Below are 18,428 nucleotides of genomic sequence, written 5' to 3' on the forward strand. Positions count from 1 at the left end.
GTTTGCCCCTTTGAATCCACTCTAAGTGAAACATGACAGATATAATTTCATTCATGTTATTAAATATATAATATAAAAGCACAAAACCTTAGAATAACTCAAGTTAGTAAAGAAGCTCTTTGATGGTTTGTAAGTACTTTGAGACGTTAACGATGTTGTAATCTTTGACTTTCTTTATCAGAGGATATTAACAGGAAGGACAGATAAGTGACTATTTTTCTGCTTCGGTCAGAGCATCATGTGATGCCATGCCTGTAGCAGCTTTGAAACCAAGCAGGCTGGCCTTAGGACACTTTCTTAAAGAGCATGTTCTCCTTCTGAACTTCCTTTTTTTTAACAGCAGTCAGGCTACATGGTTCACTGTAACTGTGCTAAAACCCCCTCATTTCGTTGTGAAATCACTCGTTCACTTGGTAAGGAAACATTTCACTGTTACTCTCTAAAACTAATAATTATTTATTCTTTTACTTAAATGAAAGACGCATTAAGTAATTTTAAATGTAATATGTATTAAATTTTACTTAGTTGTGTTGTTGTTTTAAATGAACTGTGTGATTATAGATTCAGAGAGATCACTGCTAAGAAAAAAAAATGTCGTTAAATAGGGGAAGTTCTCTGTGAAACAACTTTGTCGGGGCTGTTTTAAAACTTCATGTGTGGAATGATTAGATAAACAGATGTCTTTGTGTTTGTCTGTTAAAATGCAGGGAAGGAGTTTGTGAACATGGTGACAGTCGGCATGTTATCGGTTCTCCTCTTTGTTTCAGGTGAGCCGTTTGTTCACTTATATTGAAATCATTTAAAATGTGAATTTTATTTGGAAGAAAAAGTGACCCTACAGCTACTTTTTCCAACTGTTATTGTCCTAACTTGAAATTGAAATTCTTTAATTGGTAATTTCTCTTTGGTTTGTTTACAAAACAAGAATTTAAATGATAACAGAAGAAGAAGTCAAATGACTGAAAGGGTGTTGGCTGAAGCTACAGCTTGTAACACCTACAGCTTAAGAAAAAATAAAGAAAGTATATTAAATCAACTACACTTTTAATGTCTAATTTAAAAACTGAATCATGACAAAAGAAAAAGAAATAATCAGTAACCCTTTATGTCTAATTCAGCTCTAGATGAGCTCTGTTAAAACCTGTGATTGTGTAATAAACACACAGATACAAAAATCAATGTAATTGAATCATTTAATCAAAGATTATGTTTTAAATCTTGGTGGGACTACAGTACAGTATTAATGTGTGAATAACTTAATCCATAAAATGTATTTACAGGTGCTTTGGCAGACTGTACAAAACAACCAGCACTCTCCATAACTGCACCAAAGAAGCTGGAAGCACTGAGCGGATCTTGTTTGCAAATCCCATGTAACTTCAGACCCAAAGACGAACAGACATTTATCAGCACAAGAAAAATCTTTGGAGTGTGGATTAAAAATGATTCTAGATTTCGCGAAAATCCAAACAATGTGATCTTCAACAGTAGTGGAGCAGTTAGCACCTATCCAATGAGTATTACTGGGAACCTGAGTCAGAGAGACTGCACCACTCTGTTTTCTAATTTAACCACCACATACACAGACACATACTTCTTCAGAGTAGAGAGTGAACCATTCAAGGCAACAGCTTCTTGTGATCCTCTTCAAATAACTGTCAGAGGTAACGAATTCTTGCTTTTTCATAGTTAAAGCAAACAATAATTTTGTAGTTTTGTTCTTGATTGTTAGATTTTTTTTCTCTGTCTATGTCTGTTGAGGATATACTATGTTACAGTCACAATTATTGTCTTAATAGCCTGAATGGTGTTTATATTTCCTTATTTATAATGTTTGCTCTGCTCAGGATCTGATTTCTAAAATTATCTATGAATTTTGGATAACGAGATCACAGGATGAAGTTTGAAGATTTAAACATGTATAAAGTGTAGTGTGCTCTTCATTTCTAATATGTTTGTGATGTGAAACCACAGACTCTCCTTGGAGGCCCAATATTACAATCCCAGGTGATCTGAAGGAGAAGGAGTCTGTCACTATAACCTGCTCAGCTCTCACTCCCTGTCCACACTCCCCTCCTCAACTCACCTGGAATCTCCAACAAGACTCTCACAACAAAATAGAGGAAAACACAGATGGAAGCTTTACAACTAAAATCCAGCAGAACATCACTCTGTCAGACACACATGATGGAACGAAGATCAGCTGCTCTGCCAGATATCCTGTGAACCAAGGAAAAGACACCAAGACAGCAGAGACAGAAGAGACTCTCAGTGTTTCATGTAAGAAAATCAGAGTTTATTGTTGGATCCTGTCAACATATCATGATTGATGGGATCCCCATTATTTATTATTCTGTTTATAATGAATAATGGGGATATGTGTTAATCTTTTTCTCCAGATGCTCCTAAAGACACCTTAGCATCCATCAGTCCATCAGGTTTGGTGTCAGCAGGCAGCTGGGTGAACCTGACCTGCTCCAGCAGAGCCAAACCTCCAGTCAGCAGCTTCACCTGGTTCAAGAAGAGCAGAGATGGAGCTGTGAAAGTATCTGAAGGAGAGATTTACAGCTTCAATGTAACAGATGGAGGAGTTTATTACTGTGTGGCCACTAATGATCTGGGTAATCAGACATCAGCAGAGACTCATCTTAATATTTCAGGTAAAGGCTCAATTCTAATCATTGTGTTTAACTTTAGTCATAACAGATTGATCAAAATAATCAGGAATGGGATAAATCTTTTCAGAAAAATGTAGGTAGTCAGCTGTTCATCACGGTTGAACATCTTCACAAAGTACAAGTGCAAATAGCAGGGGAAAGTAAAATAAGGAGGCTGGACATATATGAATGAACACTGAGTATACCGAGCAGAAAGACTCAACATGTGTTTCTTTAGGAACTGATACGTGGTGGGCTGCTGTTGGAGGGATCCTTGGGATCATCACACTTATTTGTTTGGTTTTCATCATTTGGTAAGTGTCTGTTTCTTAACCTATTTTAATAATTTTTTTAGCATTGTGAGTAGCTTGTTCATCACTTTGTTTATATATATATAATTATTTCTTTTTTTCCCTTTTACTTCTACAGTTAAGCTAAAAGTTGTCTTGTTCCTTTTAGGCGGCTGAAGTCAGTCAAACATGGAGCTTCCGATCAGACACAGGTGGGAAAACTGAACTTTATTGTGATTTTAACATGACTGCACAATAGTGACTGCAGTCTTTTCAATTCAGTTTAATTTTTTTTATACAACGCCAAGCCAGCTTCATGAAGAGCTTTATAGTGTAAGGTAAAGACCCTACAATAACAGACAAAAAACCCCAACAATCATATGAGGCCCTATGAGCAAGCACTTGGTGACAGCAGGAAGGAAAAACTCCCTTTAAACCAGAAGAAACTTCCAGCAGAACCAGGCTCAGGGAGGGGCCACCATCTGCTGCACCTGGTTGGGTTGAGGGGAGGAAGACACGACAAAGACACCCTGTGGAAGAGAGACAGAGATTAAACATAATTAAATGGAGAGTGGCATATAAACGCACAGTGAGTGAAAAAGCAACATAATGGGAATCATCCAGCAGACTATACCAACTGCAGTGTAATAAGGGAGGATTCAGGGTCACTGATCCAGTCCTAACTATAGGCTTTATTAAAAAGAAAATCTTATCTTAAAAATCTTAGAAAAGTAGAGAGGGTGTGTGTCTCCTGCATCCAAACTGGAAGCTGGTTCCACAGAAGAGTGGCCTGAAAGCTGAATACTCTGCCTCCCAGTAAGTAAACCAGCAGTCTGAGGACAAAGTGCTCTAATGGGGTGAGATGGAGCAGATTCCTCACTCACATGAAATGCGATTAAACGTCCTGTTTTTTGTGTTTTACTTGCTTTCAAAGCATCAAGTTGCTACTCTGAAGGTATCAAATTATATCACTGATTGAGTCAAACAGAGTTTTCTCCCAGTTCTTCATTACATCTCAAGTTTGGTGTGTTTGATTTCAGAGTCTGTCTCTCCAAGAAGCAGCCAGAACAGCAGAAAATGAAGACATCCATTATGGACAGATTGACTTCTCCAAGCAGAGACCCGGACCTTCTTTAGACCGATTGCAGGAGAGCACACAGCAGCAGGATTTGGTGTATTCACAGGTCAAAGTGTGCAAGACTCAAAGCAGAGACAGGCCATCACAGACAGCTGATGGCCCAGAGTGTATCTACGCTCAAGTGCAGAAGAAATGAGTGTGGAAGTGTCTGTTGGTGAAAAAGCACTTCCATACAATATTTCTTTTAAAAAGGTACTTTGAAGTGAAGTTTGATTAGCTGTTTATCTCCAGTAAAATATTTATTATTATTTTTTATCATTTCGTGTATTTTTGTGTATTTATCATAAGTTTATCATATATATTTTATTTTTAATGTTCCTAAAATGAAGATGATGCACAGTTATCAAATTTTCTCTTTAATGGCTTGGCATTTTGTATTTATTGAGCCAAAATATTGTGTTCTTGGAGGAGAAGCAAAACTGCAAAATGTTGCATGAAATTAGCTTCTTACATTTATTAACCTTCCCAAATTAATTTATCATGTTTTACTCTGAAGTTTTACTTATAACCCACAGTAAATATCACACTAACACCCTCACAATTCCTAATACACTGTTTATTTAAAAAATGGGGATGTGCAATGTTTACTTTATTAGGTACACATTGCTAGTATTGGGTTGGCCTCCCTTTTGCCAGTCTTAATTCTTTGTGGCAGAGATTTAACACGGTGTTGGAAACATTTTTCTTAATTTTGCAACATTTTGTATCACAGCTGCTGTGGAAGGCATTTGAGTAAAACTCATTCTATTATTAAAAAAACACAATCTGATATAATCTGAATATTGTGACATGGTGGCTTAGTCTGCTGAATATCCATTACACCACCAACAACCTGGCCTGTTATTAGCAAGGATCACTCCATTCTTCCATGATCTTCATGTCGTGCTATCAGAGATGCTCTTCTGTGAGTGGTTATTTGCATAACTTTCAGCTTTCTGTAAGCTTGAAGTAGCTTGACCAATTCTCCGCTAATGTCTGGCATCGTCAGCATGTTTTTTTTTCCCCCATCACTCACTGGAAGTTTTCCAGTGAGAACCTTACAGATGGCTGTGTGGGGAAATCCCAGTAGATCAGAAGTTTTGAAATACTTGGAGCAGACATTCAAAGTCACTTAAATCACCTTTCTATCTATTTCTGTTCAGTTCAATTTATTTTATTTATATAGCGCCAAATCACAACAAAAGTCGCCTCAAGGCGCTTCATAGATACAGAGAAAAACCCAACAATCATATGACCCCCTATGAGCAAGCACTTTGGCGACAGTGGGAAGGAAAAACTCCCTTTTAACAGGAAGAAACCTCCGGCAGAACCAGGCTCAGGGAGGGGCGGCCATCTGCTGCGACCGGTTGGGGTGAGAGAAGGAAGACAGGATAAAAGACATGCTGTGGAAGAGAGACAGAGGTTAATAACAGATATGATTCAATGCAGAGAGGTCTATTAATACATAGTGAGTGAGAAAGGTGACTGGAAAGGAAAAACTCAATGCATCATGGGAATCCCCCGGCAGCCTACATCTATTGCAGCATAACAAAGGGAGGATTCAGGGTCACCTGGTCCAGCCCTAACTATATGCTTTAGAAAAAAGGAAAGTTTTAAGCCTAATCTTAAAAGTAGAGATAGTGTCTGTCTCCCGAATCCAAACTGGAAGCTGGTTCCACAGAAGAGGGGCCTGAAAACTGAAGGCTCTCCCTCCCATTCTACTTTTAAATACTCTAGGAACAACAAGTAGGCCTGCAGAGCGAGAGCGGAGCGCTCTAATAGGGTGATATGGTACTACAAGGTCATTAAGATAAGATGGGGCCTGATTATTTAAGACCTTGTATGTGAGGAGCAGGATTTTGAATTCAATTCTGGATTTAACAGGAAGCCAATGAAGGGAAGCCAAAACAGGAGAAATATGCTCTCTCTTTCTAGTCCCTGTCAGGACTCTTGCTGCAGCATTTTGGATTAGCTGAAGGCTTTTCAGTGAGTTTTTTGGACATCCTGATAATAATGAATTACAGTAGTCCAGCCTGGAAGTAATAAATGCATGAACTAGTTTTTCAGCGTCACTCTGAGACAGGATATTTCTAATTTTAGAGATGTTGCGCAAATGGAAGAAAGCAGTCTTACATATTTGTTTAATATTTGTATTAATATTTCTGATGTCTACATGCATGAATGCTGCTACACAACTGGATGATTAGATATTTATGTTAACGAGTGAATGTAAACGGCAATACATGGGTTTGTTTGTTAGTGAAAATGAAACACGGTCAGTGAGCCGATGCAAATGTTTTGATGTATGGCTTAACTAGCCAGTACACCTGCAATATCATGATATTTCTGTATTTGACATCCATACCCTAAATCTAATTTCAGGTACTGGATGCTAACATGCTGCCATTAGGCATACTCAACTAAGGTACTGTAATTGTAATGTTACAGTTTCATAAACAGAGGTGCGTTTTGTGCCTTTCTCTATTGACCTGGTCTTTTATACTCTGCTTTGACCTCTGGTGTGCCTTAACACCACACAGGCGGAAAACAGTTGGTAAGCAGGTTAACAGGTCTGTGTGCTTGTAGACGATTTGTCACATAGTAATCAAGAAGATGTGACAGATAATGATAAAAGTGAAGAGAGGAAATGAGAAAAAGTGAAAGATGATGAGAGGACAGACTGTTAGAAATGTGTTAGATGACGACAACAAGAGCAGCAAGGCACATATATCCTTAAAGGTGCAAGTGTTTAAGTATAAAGTAGTAGAAGACTGCTGTCCTGCATAAATGTTTAAGAGACTTTGTGAATCACAGTGCCGCTATCTGTCACGTGGTGTGACTACATCATATTATTCCTTTACCTTGTTGCCTTGGAAACACTTTGCCTGCCAGTACTGAAATTTAGTTTAAGTTGAATAACTGATACCTGGTCAGACGTAGAGTGACTATATTATATTTTCTGGACCGTCAAATACAAGAAACTAAACCAGTAAACTGAACATGACACACACCAGACAGGAGACTATCAAAGTAAAACAAACGCACAGAGGGGGACACAGAGGACAGAGACACAAGGGGAACCTAATGGACAAGGAACCAAACAGAGAACAGAAGAACCTCAAAACAGACAAAACTAAAGACTACTAATGAGCCTAAGACATAAACCATAATACAAAAATGACACCAAAACACACAAAACTCAAAACACTGGGTCAAATGACCCAGATAAATGACAATTCCTTCATGAAATTATGAACTGTATAAATTACACAATACTAATATTGATATTTTCAATGTTTTCTGATGTTTTACAGAAAGAGGATTATTACTTATGAGAAGGTTCAATAAAGTCAAGATAACTTTTGTTTGGAAAAGTTCATAATGTAAGTCACCTGTCTGTCACCGGTAGGGAGAGTACTCAGGCACAGACTGGAATTCAAAGTTCAATACGACAGTTAATTTACACAACACCAAGCGCACAATATATACATGTGGGGGGAAAGATCCAGGGGTCCAGGGAGGGAAGGGAAAGGTCCTCTCACATACTTGTGCTCCACCACATAAATCCACACACCAACAATCCAAAGCAGGAAAGTGGGCAGCAGGTTCTGGGAGACTATTCACTAGTGATGGGCAGATGAAGCTTCATGAAGCACTGAAGCTTTTCATCCAATTGGTTCACCCCAGCACAAAGCGTCTTGAAGCTTCATTTGCTCTAGTAGGACATCTACTGGACGTAAAAATATTAGTTGGCATGAATTTGAAGAGTGTGGCATTTTGCACACAGCCTGTAAATGTCAACAACAAAAGGAGTGTGTAAAACATGTATATTGTAGTGATGGCAGTATACTGTGTATATTTATAGTGGCAGTATGGAAAATGATTATTTGGAAATGCTTAAAATGGAAATGATCATTTACTGTGAGGTGAGGTGTGGTTGGGGTGTGGACAGTGGTTGTGCTTTTGTAACGTTGAGGTATGGACAGCTACACACTGAGGCTTTGAGCCTCAGTCCTGCCTGTTCACATTTTATTCTGTAAAAACTAAATTTTCACTGCTTTTACGACCTTTTTAGTGGGGAGAACATAGCTGGGATTTAATGATTTAACAAATCTTTTAAATCCTTTGTCCTCCACAATGCTAAATGGCTGGGAGTCCTCAATCACCATGCTGACCAGGTCTTCATCTATTTGAGATTGTTCTCCTGAGGAAAGACAATAAAGATAAAGCACAAATATAAATATCACGTAACTTATAACAGTTGTATAATATTGTTATATCATTTAGTAACATTACTGCATGCTATATTATCATTGCATTTGATGGCTCACCTGGTCTTGCTCCACAATCGGTGTTCCTCTTATTCTCATGCAAAGCTCTGTAGTGCCTAAGCATGGATGAGGTGTTGTTATATCCCAGCTCCCTGGCACATAGCAAACACTTCACCTTGTACAAAAGTAAAGACAGCTTAACATAAATTGTATTGCACCATCAGTATTATGAAAATACATCTTCTGTAGAAATTTACATACCTTGTTGAGAGATATAAGATCAAAATGTTCCCACACAGGGGAGGACATCCTCCTCTTCTTAGCTGGCTCCATTCTCTTCTCACTCTCCTCAACCTCCAAACTCTCTCCAAACTCTCACTAACCGCAACTCTCCATCAAACACCTACATTTTGTCTGAGGGGTTTATATCGCTGTCATAGCTCGCAGCAAAGTTCGAACCACTTCATGAACCAGTCACGTGGTACAGCCGGGCAGCGAGGCTTCGGACATCATCATTTTCAGCTCCTCCCATAAATGAAGCAAGCCTCGATACGCGCATCGCGGAAACGCCCTGTAATGTTCTGTCTCAAATTTATGAATAACGTGTTCGTAATCTGCTTCGTGAGCCACCATTATCTTTATTGCCGCTCGTCCAGTTCCACATAAAACACCCCCACTGTCGTGAAAACAAACACTCCCCGTTGCCACTACGGTGGACCACAAGGGACAGTAAGCACGGAGTGCAAACATTATAAGCAATATAACACGCCCCCTCAATTACTCGACACAAGCTTTGAAGCCTCGATACAGAACGTCACATCACTACTATTCACAAAGAGAGATGAATCTCAAAAGGCAAACTCACTCATGAAATACAGAAACTAACACTAACGCGTCTCAAACAATCATCCAGCGATGAGAAGATCCGAGCCCCAGCCATAAATAGCCATGGAGTAATCAACTGAGGAATTAGAGCCAGGTGCGTGGGCCAAAGGCAGGAGCCTGCAGTGAGCCCCGCCCGGGCAGAGCGACAAGGGGGAGAGAAAGCACAGAGAACACAGAATAACCACAGCATGTGGAGACATGAGATTTGAAATATGAGTGGATTTCAAACTGTGCAGACTGATGCACATAACAAACATTTTTATTAAATGTGGCGATTGAACATTTCTTACTGGTTACCCTAATTACCCTAATTACTACAGATTACTGCTAATTATTTACTTAAAAAAAATCAGGTGATGATTGAGCAGTATGGCTCAAGAAATGAAGGAGTTGAAAAGAGACCCCTTATGTGTATGTCCCAGTGGCTTGAGGCCCCAGTGGTGTTAAATGTGGTCTCTGTCCATGTGTTCAGCTGCTGTTAGGGTGAACAACTGGTTTTCTGCCTGTATAAAGCTGTGTGTCATCTGCAAGAGGAAAAGATTTGGTTTTGATATTGTTGCAAATGAGTAATCACCAATTTAGTATTGATGATTCAGTATTGATCAGTATCTGAGGTTTTTTAGAGGAAAAAAGTCGCACTGATGATGAAGAAGTATCAGAACTTACAAAGCCAAATATGACACTTGGCATTACAGCCAGCAATATCTCACTTCCTCTTTCAGCGGGTTGTAAGCAGGAAGGCCAAACATAGTGCATCTCGTGTTTTAGTCAGTGAGTTTCTCAGTGCTTGCTTCTTTCTGATATGATGATCACTAGTTTACAGGGTTTATTGTAATTCTGCTTCATTTCACTCTAAAACTGTGAGACTAAACTGGGACTTGTTTGGTAAAAAAAAACAAACATTTGATGCTTTTGTAACCTGGACGTGTGTCCCTCTATCTATAAAGAGATGATCTATACTGCTCGCCCAAGTGCAATGTCTACAATATCCGAATCTAGGTTTGGGAAGGTGATTGGCAGTAGCAACTTTGTAAGAGCAATAAGACTTCCAACCCACATAACACGCACAACCACAGGTTTGTGAAACAAAGTTTGCTTTATATATATTTTCTTTGAATCAGTTCCCTTTGCTCATCCTCAATGTAGGGATACCTTCAAATGCAGTAACGATCTCAAATGCATCACAAAAATAATTGAAACAATCAAAATAGATGTAAGACAAGAAAGAACACACAATATTTCAACACCCCAAAGAAAAGGAAAAAGAAAAGAAAATAACATGTGAGTGTCCAGTTCCTTATGGTGTCAGTTTATTCAGTTACCCACTGTCTTGGGTTGAGAACTGAAAAGGACCTGAATCTCAGGTGGGGAAAAAGTAGCAAAAGAAAATGATAAGGTATCTCTCAGGTGGGCTTCCTTTTGTTTTTTCCCTACCGCCCTCCTGGTACGGCAGGCATCAACGTGTCAGCGTCCTGACACACAGAAGGCCTCCCCAGCAGCAACAGTGTTCAACTTTGTCCACAGTAAAGTTACAGCGGGATACAAATAACATCAGGCTGATCCTGCCACGATTTGTTCCCCGGTTCAAATCACAGACAAACATTATCCCACAGCTGTTTATGTTTTTAAACCCATTTTCCACAGAGAGACATTTTTTGAAAAATGTATTGACAGCAATGTTGAATATTATTGCACAGGAAAAAAACAACTGAACATAAAATAATTACACCTTGACGCCTCTGCCTTTCTAAATAGAGGGACAGTAACTGCGTGTGCATGTAAGCTTGTAAAACCTGAAGATAGAGACAAAATACTGTTAATCTGACTCTCTGCCATTCTGCAATTCCTCTCATGTAAGCAATAACGTGGCGCCCAGCTGACGTGAAAAAAGGCACATACCTTTAACTTTGCATGACGAACTCTGTATTCCTCGTCCACACGTAGACGCAACGTTTTAAAAAATCTCAGTTTTCGGTGATTCGAAACACCGTTTACGTGTGGACGAAACAGCTGCGTTTTCAAACATACCGGTGTAGCTGCGCGGAAGTAGCGTAAAAGAGTTAGTAGTTTATTTTATTACTACCTGCAGATTACTTGTATTTGCTTAATTGTTTACTAAATGTTTGAGGTGTGAAATAAACCACAATTGAGCAAAATATGGGTGTGTGTGGTTGGAGGATGTGTTAGTGCGTGCGTGTGTGTGTGCGCGCGCGGGGGGGGGATTTTTCTGTAAAACAAAGGGGGGCCCAGCGAAAAAAGTTCGGGAACCACTGTCCTACACCACACCTTCACGCGCACCGAGCTGCAGATGATGCCTTCAGGGCAAGCCCGGAAATTAAGCTATCAGCCAAGAACTACGATGCATTCAAAGAACCCTGTACTTCTGATTGCTGTAAATCTTACCAGGGTTACACTTTTATTTAATGAAACTAAAGCTTTTATTTTGTGATTCTTATTTTAGTGCACTGACAGTGACCCTGTTGTATTATTACTGTTTTTATATTTCATGCAGCAAATGCTGTTAACAATGGTTCCTTATGAAAAAACGACAGCTTCTACTGCACAGAGTCTGGATTATGAATATGTTTTAAGGAATAATGAAAAATCTCTTCAAAATCCATAATACAAATTATTAAATATGTGATGTGTGTTTGTAAATCAGGGTTTCAACAAGTTCCTGTGTGTGAAAATGGTGACAGTCGACATGTTGCTGATTGTCCCCTGTGTTCCAGGTGAGCTGTTTGTTCAGTCATTCACAGACATGGAGTCATTTTGTGTTCTGAACTTTAACAAAGAAAATCTTAAAGGTCAGTGAAGATAGAATCAACAGCTAATAATGACACTGTATTTAAGCTGCTTTGGTAGACTAAAAGAAGCATCACTCTCCATAACTGCACGATTTGTTTAAAAATGTGCAGTTGTGTGATTGGATTAATCATTATGTTGTATTTACAGGTGCGTTGGCTGGTTGTACTGTTAAAGCAACACTCTCCATAACTGCACCAAAGACTCTGGAAGCACTGAGTGGATCTTGTTTGCAAATCCCATGTAGCTTCAGACGCAAAGAAGGACAGAAATTTATCAGCACAAGAAAAACCTTTGGAGTGTGGATTAAAAATAAATCCCAATTTGGCAAATATCCAAACAATGTGATCTTCAACAGTAGTGGAGCAGTTAGCATCTATCCAATGAGTATTACTGGGAACCTGAGTCAGAGAGACTGCACCGCTCTGTTTTCTAATTTAACCACCACATACACAGACACATACTTCTTCAGAGTAGAGAGTGAACCTGTTCTGCCTTTTATAACTTAAATCGGATATTATAGTTGTAAGCTGCCCTAGAGCTCCCTCTAGTGGCTGCTTTGTAATATGGGTTCGGTTACTTTGGGAAAGGAAAAAATGAGAACGTGAAGAAGAAATAAAAGATGGCGGAAAGTGATACCGTAATGTTATCGTTCTAAGCTGATACGGACCTTAAAATGTTGTTGCCTTGGACAAGATATGTCTGTAAGTATGAATGTCGATAAAATAACTATTATCTTTTGTTTTGTGTAAAAATGGCACAATAATTTGTACATTTGAAAGTTTTATCTTGTTAGCTTGCAGTAAGAGTGTAACAAGCTAGTTTACATGTTAGTTAGCTAATACAGTATTTTGTACTTTCAGTTTTACGATGGTCAAAGAGAAGGCAATGGTCAGAGGCCATTCTTCAATAAATCAGCGCAAAAAGGAAAATAAGTCTGGTTATTGGAGCATCGTTATCTCGCTGTCTAGCTGGTGAAACTAAGAGACTCAGGGCGAGGACAGCATAGAACCATTCAAGGCAACAGCAGAATGTGATCCTCTTCAAATAACAGTCAGAGGTGAATGATTAAGTTTTAATGTTTAATAACAAAATGACAATAACCCACATTCAAATAGTTGCTCTCTGTTCTTTGCATACAATATCTCTTAGAGCTAAAAATAGCAATGTAGGATCAGTGATTGTCCTTACAGATTATTCATGTGCTACATAAAAGTCTTTCCAAAAAAGTCAGGCTGTAAAATGTAAGTGTCACGGTTCTGGGTCCATTGGACCCACTATTTTGAGTTTATTGTGTTTTGATTTAAGTTTGCATCAGGGATTGTGTTCTTGTTCTCTTGTCGTGTTATGGTGATGATTATGATGTCTATTATTAGAGTTCCATGTTTCTGTTTATCTGGGTTTAAGATGTGGGTTTAGTTTCATATGTCATTTCCTGTCTGTCTCTCGATGTCGAGCCTGTGTGTGATGTTTTATTGTGAAGGTCTGCGTCTCATGTGAGTGTGTTCAGTTTTACCTCTGTCTCATCTTACTGATTGTTCCCAGCTGTGTCCACCACCTGTGTGTAATTCCCGTGTTTCTCTGTGTGTATTTAAGTCGTGTCCTCCGTCATTGTAGTTGCTGGTCTGTCTGTGTATCAACCATGTCTCACCCGTGTGTTCTCCCTGCTGTCCATCGCCTCTGCTCGTTCTCATTCTTGTCCAGGTTTGTGCTCTGTAGTTTAGTTGTTTCCAGTCTAGTTTAGTTCGTGCTCCATTTGCTGTTTGTCCATATTTATTTCGTGTTCAATAAACCACCTTCACTTCTCCACTACTGCCTGCGTTTGGATCCTCCTTCATTTCCTCCACACGGCTCCTCTCACTCGCCGTGACAGTAAGTAAATGAATGGATGCAGTTTTCACTATTTTCAAAAACAGGTTTGGTCAGTTAAAGTCTGTTTTAATCTCTGTCTCACTTCATGTTAAATAAGTTCGCAGAAATGGGCTTTTCTGTTTCCAGCTCTACTGAGGTTTGATAGAACTGTCTATGTTCACTGCAGTTTGACCTGAAGGCATGAAGATCATTTTACAGATTTTTTTAAAGTGTGCTTAGATATTCCCCAACTTCTCCCATTCCCTTCTCCATTCCATTCACACGTTTACTGCTGACAGGCCTCACTCTTTTTAGGTCCATAAATATTTATTATTAAACTTGTTATTTGTTATATATGAAAAGATAACAAAACAAATTGTGGCGGTTGGGTCCTGAGAGTGGTTTTTGGTGATGTGTGTGGCTGGCAGCTGTAGAGCTGCAGCCAACTGTGTACAGCACCCGTGTGTGCAAATAAAGTAAATGCTAAAAAGCATAAACATGTGGACGAGTCTACTGTGTGATTGTTAGACAAATATCTTAATGAGGTAATCTGAAATCAAAATAAAGTAAAAAAAAAAAAAAATCTTAATGAAATTCATTCCAAGTAAATTACAAATGATTATATAAATTATTTCAAAATTAATACCGAAGCGCTGCAACAGCAAACATGTGACAACAGAGTGGTTCGTAATAACAAGTGTAGTGTGCAGTACATTGCCGTATACTGGATTAGTGTGTGTTAAGTGCAGAGTTTAAATAAAAGACTAAATGATTCTACATTTGACAGATATAGTGCATTATATACTGTATTTATTTGTATGTATTTGCAACATCTTCGAAACCACAGATTCTCCTTGGAGGCCCAATATTACAATCCCAGGTGATCTGAAGGAGAAGGAGTCTGTCACTATAACCTGCTCAGCTCTCACTCCCTGTCCACACTCCCCTCCTCAACTCACCTGGAATCTCCAACAAGACTCTCACAACAAAATAGAGGAAAACACAGATGGAAGCTTTACAACTAAAATCCAGCAGAACATCACTCTGTCAGACACACATGATGGAAAGAAGATCAGCTGCTCTGCCAGATATCCTGTGAACCAAGGAAACGACACCAAGACAGAAGAGACTCTGTGTTTCATGTAAGACAATCAGACTTTGTTTTTTCATCCTGCAAACATATCATGATTTATAGGATATAATTTATTTCTCCAGATGCTCCTAAAGACACCTCAGCATCCATCAGTCCATCAGGTTTGGTGTCAGCAGGCAGCTGGGTGAAGCTGACCTGCTCCAGCAGAGCCAAACCTCCAGTCAGCAGCTTCACCTGGTTCAAGAAGAGCAGAGATGGAGCTGTGAAAGTATCTGAAGGAGAGATTTACAGCTTCAATGTAACAGATGGAGGAGTTTATTACTGTGTGGCCACTAATGATCTGGGTAATCAGACATCAGCAGAGCTTCATTTGACTGAAGGTAACGTTACTCAGCAGATTTTTTTTTTTTTTCATTTCAAAATGTTTTTGATTGGATCCAACAAATGAAGTGTTAAAAGAATTTTTTTTTTCCATTATTCTATTTTTTGTAATATATGTCAGAAGAAAGCAGAGAGAGAGGTGTGTTTTATGTGAGACTTGAATTGTGTTTTATGAACTTCTAAGATTTTACTTCATCCTTCATCAAGACTAAGACCTGAACCTGTGGTTGTTCAGGTCTTATTTGTTAAAGTTATGGTTTTCTTGGATCTTGTTTCACCTTAAACGGTTCTATTTACTGTTAAATGTTCATTCTGTCACATATTGTTTTAATCACTCTAAAATCTTGTTGCATTAAAGGTGGAAACCAGGTTGGTGTCTACACTATAGTGAAGACTGTGTTAATAATAATGCTCGTGAGCACACTGATGGTTTTTGTTTGGTGAGACAAATGTTTCTGTGACACACTCATGTAAAGAAACTCATCTGTTGTAAAACAAAATGATTTTGTCTTTTTTTCCTTCAGCTGGTTCAGATCAAGACTCTCCAACAATCCAGAAACTGAAAGCTGTCAGATGAGCAGAGTCACATCACAACACATCAACTGAAGTTTCTTCAGGAGGACAAAATCCACCTGAAAATATCAGTAAATTCACTGCAGTGATGTTCAACAGTTTTGCTTTTTGTGTAGAGATGGTGTTGCAGGAATGGAGACATTTTCTTTGTGGACAAGTTCATGCCGGTCCTCAACTGGACTGAAATTTTTTAATAGGACCAGCTTCACTCTAAGGTCAAGCATTTTATCCATGAACACTGATCTAACCCTACACTTATGTAAGACTGCTGCAGCATGATGCTTGGACAATCCTGGCAGTTTCCACTCTGTTACAGTTTCAGCTGTTTTCCTAACATTAGTGTTAGATTCAGAATCAGACTTTATTTGGCCAAGTTTGTGCACACAAACAAAAAACAAGGAGCAAGTTACACAAAGTATTAAGAAACTATACAAAGTATTGGTACCAAACTGAGTGGTGTAATATGCATATGTGTTATGACCTGAATGATGTAAGAGTGGGTCATTTAACAGTGTTCATCAGAGTGACACCTGGGGGAGGAAACTGTCTCCGTGGGTTTTGTAAACAGTGGTTTGTAGCGCCTGCCTGAAGGCTGCAGTTTGAACAGTTATTTCTGGGATGTGAGGCCCTTGTGGATCTTTGCCAAAACAATTACAAATATTTGAATGCCCCGAGGTGCTCAGGCTGAGGTGGGGGAATATCAGTGATTTACAAGTGCAAATTAAGTTGTCATCCATTTACTCTGAGCTCATATCATCCCTTCAAATCTAAGTATGAAAATCTATTTTGTTGTATTATTATCCACCAACCTCCTAAGTCCTGCGATGACTTCTTGAATTAATTCTCTCATCTATTTTCATATATTGCCAAATCTCACCAATTCCCTTTGGTCAGTAATTTTGATTTAAACACTGATAGTGCAGCATGGTAATGGTCCCACACATAAAAGCGAGCACCCCTGGATCATGTTTTTACTCCCATCTTATCTACAACCTCCCTGCATATGTTGTCACGGTCCTGGGCCATTGACCCAGTGTTTATTGTTGTCTGTGCCTCCCTTATGTTTGGTCTCTGTGTGTCTTAGTGGCTCTGTTTCCCCTGTCATGTGTATCCCTTAGTCAAGTCCGCGTCTCAGTGTTACGTTTCCTGCTTTACTTTGAAAGTCTGTGTCCTTGGTGAATGTATTGAGTTTTGCTTCCCTTTGGTCTCGTCATGTCAAGCCCTGTGTTTTTTTTTTTTTCTGCCTCATGCTGTGTGTTTCCTTGTGTGCCTCTTGGTGAAGTTTAGGTTTTATTCTCCAGTTTACTTTGGTCCTGTATGATTTCCGTGTGTCAGCAATAAAGCTGCATTTTGAGTTATTCCCATGTGTTGAGATTTCTGCATTTTGGGTCCTCATCCTGTCTGCACACAGCCGAATCATGACATATGTCTGATCTACTGGCCACACATCTGTAATTTTTTTTTTTTTTTTTTTTAAACAGAGTTTTTCACTTACTGTTGTTCCCAGGAACAAACTGTTCAGTCTTGTATCTTTAAGGAGAATTCAAGAGCTGTATCAACACATCATTTTTCAGATGTCAGTGATTCACTTCATGGGTCTAATAGTCTATGTTAATCATCTATATTAAGTTTTAATATAGATGAGTAATGAAATTTGTAGGATTCTTCTCTGTCTCAAGCTGACTTTACAGAATGAAATTCTCTAAATTCTTATTGTGTCTCCATGTAATCTTTAAAGCAATTGTTGCCGAGTTTTCTGTTGTATAAATGTTCTAAATGTACTCTGTGATCATGGCAGGTAGATGCCTTCTCTCTGTAAATATTCTAGACTTACAATCCCTCTGTGTCAGAGGGCATGCAGACTGTGGTCATGCTGTCTGTACTGTTGTTGATTTCTTTGCAAAGGTAAATAAACTGGTAAAGAGTTTCAGAGTTGATTACTAATCAGTTTTTTTTTTTTAGTATTAATTAGTACTTGAATATTAATTTTTACGATGACCCTAACAGCTTGTAATAACTCCTGAACAGTGGCGGTCCTAGCCTGTTTGGTGCCCTGGACACACATAAAATATATTAAGGATTGTACATTAATATAAAACTGTTGTCGGAACCATACTGAATTTCACCAGAGAGAAACAAACACACACACACATATGGAGAGAGAGAGAGAATGCATGCATAGTATGCAAACAGCTACTAAACAGCCATCATAATTTGTCATACAATGAGAACAGGACAGATCATCAATTGATAATGACTAATTAATATTGTGCTGAACACAGTCCAAAAGATTCAGTAAGCGACATCAGTGTCTACTGTTTACTATCATAGCCAAGTGACACTTCACTATCCCTACTAGTTGATGTTATTATCTCTGTTGTGGTCAGTGCAATCCTCTGTGCTGTTGCATGCTGGGGCAGCAGGTTGAGGGTCACAGATGACAACAGACTAAATAAACTGATCCACAAGGCCAGTAATGTTGTGGGGATGGAGCTGGACTCCGTT

At 38.9% G+C, this 18,428-nt stretch overlaps 2 protein-coding genes and 1 long non-coding RNA gene across 3 annotated transcripts; 2 read left to right on the forward strand and 1 right to left on the reverse strand.

Moving 5' to 3' along the window:
- Window positions 1–307: 307 nt before the first annotated feature.
- LOC146567566 (B-cell receptor CD22-like) lies at window positions 308–4,447 on the forward strand. Its single transcript, XM_085287506.1, has 8 exons — window positions 308–413; window positions 708–767; window positions 1,281–1,664; window positions 1,975–2,280; window positions 2,400–2,660; window positions 2,896–2,971; window positions 3,117–3,159; window positions 3,988–4,447. Exons 1-8 carry the CDS (start codon window positions 353–355, stop codon window positions 4,219–4,221), a joined length of 1,425 nt encoding a protein of 474 aa, XP_085143632.1. The 5' UTR covers window positions 308–352; the 3' UTR covers window positions 4,222–4,447.
- Window positions 4,448–4,713: 266 nt separating this feature from the next.
- Window positions 4,714–9,255, reverse strand: LOC146567567 (uncharacterized). The gene is made up of 3 exons (XR_014893953.1): window positions 8,597–9,255; window positions 8,396–8,510; window positions 4,714–8,268 (listed from the first exon to the last, which is right to left on the reverse strand). It is a non-coding gene; the product is annotated as an uncharacterized LOC146567567 (long non-coding RNA).
- A 2,324-nt stretch (window positions 9,256–11,579) lies between these two features.
- On the forward strand, window positions 11,580–17,832 carry LOC146567568 (B-cell receptor CD22-like). Its single transcript, XM_085285858.1, has 7 exons — window positions 11,580–11,612; window positions 11,883–11,952; window positions 12,176–12,506; window positions 13,033–13,085; window positions 14,724–15,011; window positions 15,092–15,349; window positions 15,875–17,832. Exons 1-7 carry the CDS (start codon window positions 11,580–11,582, stop codon window positions 15,925–15,927), a joined length of 1,086 nt encoding a protein of 361 aa, XP_085141984.1. The 3' UTR covers window positions 15,928–17,832.
- The last annotated feature ends 596 nt before the right edge of the window (window positions 17,833–18,428 follow it).

Source organism: Mchenga conophoros, linkage group LG9 (assembly GCF_057382185.1).
Source record: "Mchenga conophoros isolate Kocher_MC1m ecotype Shallow Benthic linkage group LG9, M_conophoros_male_GT1.1, whole genome shotgun sequence".
Classification (NCBI taxonomy): domain Eukaryota; kingdom Metazoa; phylum Chordata; class Actinopteri; order Cichliformes; family Cichlidae; genus Mchenga; species Mchenga conophoros.